This window comes from Mus caroli, chromosome 2 (assembly GCF_900094665.2).
Source record: "Mus caroli chromosome 2, CAROLI_EIJ_v1.1, whole genome shotgun sequence".
NCBI classification, from domain to species: Eukaryota; Metazoa; Chordata; class Mammalia; order Rodentia; family Muridae; genus Mus; species Mus caroli.
In genome coordinates, this window is record NC_034571.1 from 8,789,242 (window position 1) to 8,795,241 (window position 6,000).

At 41.5% G+C, this 6,000-nt stretch overlaps 1 protein-coding gene across 1 annotated transcript in view; it reads right to left on the reverse strand.

Moving 5' to 3' along the window:
- The window catches only part of Itga8 (integrin subunit alpha 8), a 190,939-nt gene that overhangs the window by 113,531 nt on the left and 71,408 nt on the right, over window positions 1–6,000 (reverse strand). Inside the window, exon 13 of the mRNA XM_021155534.2 lies at window positions 5,699–5,890. Coding sequence (XP_021011193.1) covers window positions 5,699–5,890 — 192 coding nt within the window. The remainder of the gene's footprint in view (window positions 1–5,698; window positions 5,891–6,000) is intronic.

The window sequence follows — 6,000 nt, forward strand, 5'->3', positions numbered from 1 at the left end:
TACAGTTGCAAAATGGGAATGGCTGTGTGGCCTTGTAACCTCAGTGCTAGGTGGGAATGGAAGAGAGACAGGAGGATCACTGATTCTTGCTGGCTGTCAGTCTAGCTCCAGGTTCAGTGAAAGACCCTGCCTCAAGGAAATAGGGCAAAGTGATAGAGAAGGTCACTCAATGGCCTCCTCTGGCTTCCATGAATATATGGTCTCTTGCACTGGCACAAACATGTACACATGCCCATGGCACACACATGTGTGCACACTCGTGCTTATAATTGCAAAATGTTAATAATACAATTGACCCCATGTTTCCTCAGTGCTGACATCTCTCCTTCCAAAGATAGGGAGACAGAGTGTCCTCGCTCAAATACATAACATATTGAACTTGATGAATTATTGGGACAATTGGCCCTACCATTTCTCTTTGTCAACAGAAGACGGGTTATATTAAGAAAATTAGAGTTCTTGCTGCTCTTTATGAATTGATGAAACATGTCACAGTGTGTGTGTGTGTGTGTGGAGGGGGCTAATAATAGGCTGCCCAGAAAGGCTGTGTAGCAGGCAGTAAGGGCAATTGAAGCTAACAGTGTTATAGCGTTTAAGGTACTAGCATTGCAATGAGAGGCAGTTTTCATTTTAATAACTAGAAAATTAAACCTATTATAACCCGTTCAGTGATTTCAGCTGCCACCACTGTTGGTAAGCACCAGTTTTATTTGTTTTCCAATTGGTAACAACTTTTAAGAGTTGGTCTGGTCTAAACCTAGAATTTTAAAGCTGTCTTTGCATTATTTTCTTCATAAATTTTGCAGGTAACTAGATTGAGGAAGTAAAGGCTTGAGGTCTTGTTTCTGACCTCAGAGTAGACCTTAGAGCAGAAGCATGAAGAGGGTGTCTGTGTGTGAATGTCTGTCTGTGTATGAATGTCTGCATGTGAATGTCTGTGTGTGAATGTCTGTGTGTAAACACTCAAGCGTGCCTTTCGCCTTCCCAAGTGGAGGAGTTCCCTGCTGGATGAATTTGCCCTCACTCCTTCCTCGATGGGGTGAAACCTGGATGTGGATCATGTCCATCAGTTTTGACTTTGGAACCAGCTCATGTTCTGGAAGTAATCAGGGACTTGGAGGTGCCTGTTTATGAAACTACAGAGCCTGGGCATTTTTTTTTTTCTGGAAAAGCACATAATTAAGACCAAATGATTATAAAATGCCTAAAGACTAATGCTACTTCTCTCATAAAATATAGACTTTTTAAGTTCACAAGTGTATTTTTCAGCAACATTTAAAAATTTTTGTGAGTGCATTTTATTCTTTTCTATTTTAAAAATCTGCATTTTCAAGATATATATATATATTTTATGAATTTGCAAACTTTTACATTTGATGGTTTTCTAATGAAAGTCAAGATAAGGGAACTGGGGAGATGGCTCAGTAGGTAGAAGTGCTTGCTTTGCCAGCATGAAGCTATAAGTTCAAGTGTAAAAGAAGAAAAAACTGGGCATGTCTGTGTATGTACCTATAACCTCAGCATTGTGGGGTGGGGTCAGATGGGTCCTGAGAGCTCCCAGCCTAGGGAAAGCAGGGTACTTCTGGTTCACTGAAAGATCCTATCTCAAGGCAACAAAGCAGACAGTGATAAAGAAGTTTCCTGATATCTTATTCTGGCCTCCACATGAACACACACACACACACAAACGCCATATCCATCACTACCGTCGTTACAACACAAAGGTGAGCTGAGAGAGAGAGAGAGAGAGAGAGAGAGAGAGAGAGAGAGAGAGAGAGAGAGAGAAACTGTCTGTCAGTCTAGCGAGAAGGCTATCTGTCATTTCTTAAACATTGTATTTAGTGGACCTAAGCAATAGATTCTGAGCAGGCTAAGAAGGTTCTCACTGTCTTCAGCAGGGGCTCCAGATGGTAATTCACAGGTGGTGGAATCTTACTGTATCTGCATTGTCTCTCAGACTGGCACCTCACACAGCCTCTCACACAGTGATCATGTCCTCTGGGTCTGCACCTGGATAAGCCTCATGCTCCAAACACACTGCACCACACCCCTATACCACATTGTCACTGGAAGGCTAAGTTTACAATGTTTACAAATCATCACCTCTGCCACAGGTCTGGAACTCCTCACTGTTTACTGTTTTGAATGAATTTGGAATGGCCCCACCATGTAGCTAGATGCCAAAGTCTGCGAGCTGGAAGCCATTTATAAATCCACCCTGTCCATAACCTGTGCATACAACAGTTACTCACCTACAAAGATGTTCATCATCTCTCTACATCCTCATGACCATCCCATCACAATCAAGATCAAGATCTCTTTCATCTTCCACTGAACTAGAGCATCCATCTCCCCATCTATCCAGTTCCCACGCTGAAGCTAGTGTGAAACATACAGCGCGTGTCCTTTTCCCATCACTGTGGAGGATATGCAAAATGGCTTCTGAGTGTGCCTACAGCTTTTCTCTCTGCCTCTGGCCCTGTGGTTTGTCACTGACTCCGGATGCCTCTGAGCTATTATAGGCTGTCATACTTGTCAACATAGTTTCCCTCCCTGCCTCCACTGCATGGTTGTCTGATACTCAGCCTTCATATACGGTCAACTTAAGAGATTCTTTATAGACCATGAGGAGCAGCCACCACATGGCAATAGCTTTACTTCAACTATTGTGCCATCCCTGTCCTTTGCTGTAAGCTTTGCCTATAATTTTAAGATTGAGAAGGCAGCAACTTGTTTGGCCACTCAGTATGCTGTACACAACAGAGCAGAACATTACTATTTGACAGAATGAAACATCTTACTTATCTTTCTTCTAAGTCTCCAAACTAAAACAGCCAACATAAAAGGAAGGCTGAGACATTTAAAAACAGTATTTCATCTTGAGCAATATTTTCCTTTAGATTGTGTTTCTTGTTTCTTATTGCCATCATTATTGTCTGCAGTCATTTTTGTTTTATTGGCTTAACGGCTTGCCATACTGGATGCTTCTGGGGATGCCTTCGCAGTCTCCAGGTCAACTCTTGTCTGTGTTGGACAATGTCACTCTTTGTTTCAGAGTCTATCCAAGTTCTTCCTAGAGGACTTTAGACTGAGATGATGTGCAGACCTCAAGTGCATTCAAGTGAAACAGTCATCCCTGAGTTGGGAACAGAACCAGCTCACCCTGTGTACAGAGAACTCTGCTCTGCAGAGAGAGGGGAACCAGCTCACCCTGTGTACAGAGAACTCTGCTCTGCAGAGAGTGGGGAACCAGCTCACCCTGTGTACAGAGAACTCTGCTCTGCAGAGAGAGGGGAGCAAGGAAAAAGGGGGAGAGAAAAGGGTGGGAGAGGAGGGGAGGAGAGGAAAGGCAATGAGAAGATAGGGAAGAAGATGGGAGGGAAGAAAGAATAAGAGGAGGGACAGAGGAAAGGACATGAGATGCAAAAGAGGGAGGAGAGTGGAAAGGAGGAGAAGATGCAGAGGGAAGGAGGGGAAGAAAGGGGAAGAGAGAAGAGGGAAGTTAAGAAAATGAGAGGAGGGAGAGAGGCCAGTGGGGGAGGGGAGATGAAACATGGTGGGGGGAGAAAGTGAAGAAGACAGAATGGAAAGGAGGGGAGGAAAAATGAGGACAGGACAGAGGGGGAAGCAGAGGAGAGTGAAGGGAGGGATGCTGACAGGGCCTGGTGAACTCTTGTCTTTGTGTTGTTTTGAGATAGCTTTCATTTTATAATTAATAATTGTGTGTGTGTGTGTGAGTGTGTGTGTGTGTGTGTGTGTGTATTTGTGGCTGCATGTGTGTGGGTGGGGGTAGCACACATGTTAGAGGTCAGAGAGCAACGTGAGATAATCCTTTAACCTCTTTTAAATATTTTTATTTAAAATATTTATATTTAAAATGTTTAAAATACACTTTAACTTTATACTGTGAGAGTATATTTTAAATGAAATGAAACTTGGTAAAAAAAATATTTTGACTACACAAGGTCTCTGAAGCATGATTTGGAAAGTAGAGTATTGGGTTCAAACCCCAAATCCCTTAGCATCTTCCAGTGTTGACAGATCAAAGTATCCAAGGGACGTCATCCCTTCAGCTCTTATGAGCAGGCTCAATAAGTACCTGGCATCCCTGGTAAGTTTCAAAACGTGAATCTGAATCCTATTAGCGTACAACTCATCCCAGGTATGACGTGAAGACCAACCATGCTGCACTTTGAGGATGAGTGAAGAGACACAGGGAAGACCCTGGCTTATTCTACTCCTCCTTCCGTGCCTTGATCATTTGAAAGGAACACAATTCGATAGCAAAGTTGTTTCTCATGTTACCCTCATTTGGCCTTTGTTCACCCTTCGCAGGAAGTGCTGCACTGGCTATTTGATTGACACAACCTCTACTCCTTTGCCCTGTAGAAAGCACAGCCACTCTGCCCGTCAAGTTCCCTGTTCTAACAGTGGAGAAAGGATGTTTATGACAGACATAATGAATAGTCAAAACTCTCTAAATAAACTGAAACCACAACACATGAGTTGGATTTCATTAATCACCTTGACATACTTGGAATAGTAACAACAAGAAGAATCTAAAATTTTTAATTAATCAAAACTAGAATATATTATGTAGTAGACCCTTCCTCCCATCAAACTATGAACCTTTATTAATTAGTATTGTATAGCTTAAGAGAACAGATTTAACTAAGGCTTTTTGGTATTGCCACAGGCAGCATTAACACGTAACATAATCCTGCTGTGGAAGGTTTCTGGAAAATTTATAGTATGTTCTGTTATCTTGTTTTGCCTAATTGAAGAGGAGAAAATGAAAGCCAGACAATGGAAATTAAGGATATATTCTTGTGCCTCAAACTCCTGAACCATTTCCCCAAATCAGAGATCCATCCGTAGATGGAAAATTCCCAATTAAGAGAAAGAATGGTGACAAGAGACAGGTTTTGAATAAATACAGCTATCTATCAAGTATTAATGGTTTATTAAAACCATCTTTAAAAAACTAGCATAAAAGTGACCAATGAACCACAGTGTACCAAGAAGTCCGATGCTCTCTGCTAAATGTTCTTCTTACCAAGCTAATCCTTTAGGATAAATCCACATTTTAATGTGCATCTGCAAAATGTAAAGTTTATGTTTGTGCTGTGTAGCTCACCACATACCCTTACAAAAAGGCAATCAAGAAGAGCTCATGTTTCTTATCACGAACCAGTTTTTTCTTTTTCTACTTTAAACTAGTCACACTGTCTTTGGAAAGGCCAAGGATATGGTTGGAAAATATGCTCTGAAAACATGAAACTCACAACAAAAATATGGAGGTTATGCTCTAATTAATAATAACTGACCTTAAAAGGAAATAACAGGTTAGAGTGAATTGCTTTAGACAGGTGTCTGAAACCAGCAGAATGTCAGTGGAGACTACATGACTTTGGGTTTTCAATGAAAACTTGGGTTGCACAGTTGACAAGCTTTATGTCCAAGGCAGCTTTGAAAGCCATTTTGCCTTTCTAACACTGTGTCTTGACTATAAAGGAACTGTTTGTTTTGTCTTAAATGCTTGTGAAAGTCACTCTGGAATCATACCAAAAGAGCCTGTGCCATGTTAAATTTGACCTTCATCTTTTATGAGAGAAATGCTTTTGCGTAATGTGTTTTCCAGAGAAGGGATTCTTGCCAGGAAGCAAGTGCTCACGTGGGAAAAGACAAAGAACCTTACCTGGGTAATCATTCTTGTCTATGTCTGCATCTCCTCTTAGAGAAAAGCCAAATCCAGAAGGGATGGTCTGTGACCCCCATATTCCTTGCAGAACTTGGGAAGGCTTGCTGTGTAAGCCTCTTGGGTTTCCATTGTAAATGAGGACTTTACCTCTTTGATCCTTGCCTGCAAAGGGCACACCAATAGCGATGTCTACGGAGACACAAAATCAGATTTGAAAAGAAAGAAAGAAAGAAAGAAAGAAAGAGAGAGAGAGAGAGAGAGAGAGAGAGAGAGAGAGAAAGAAAGAAAGAAAGAAAGAA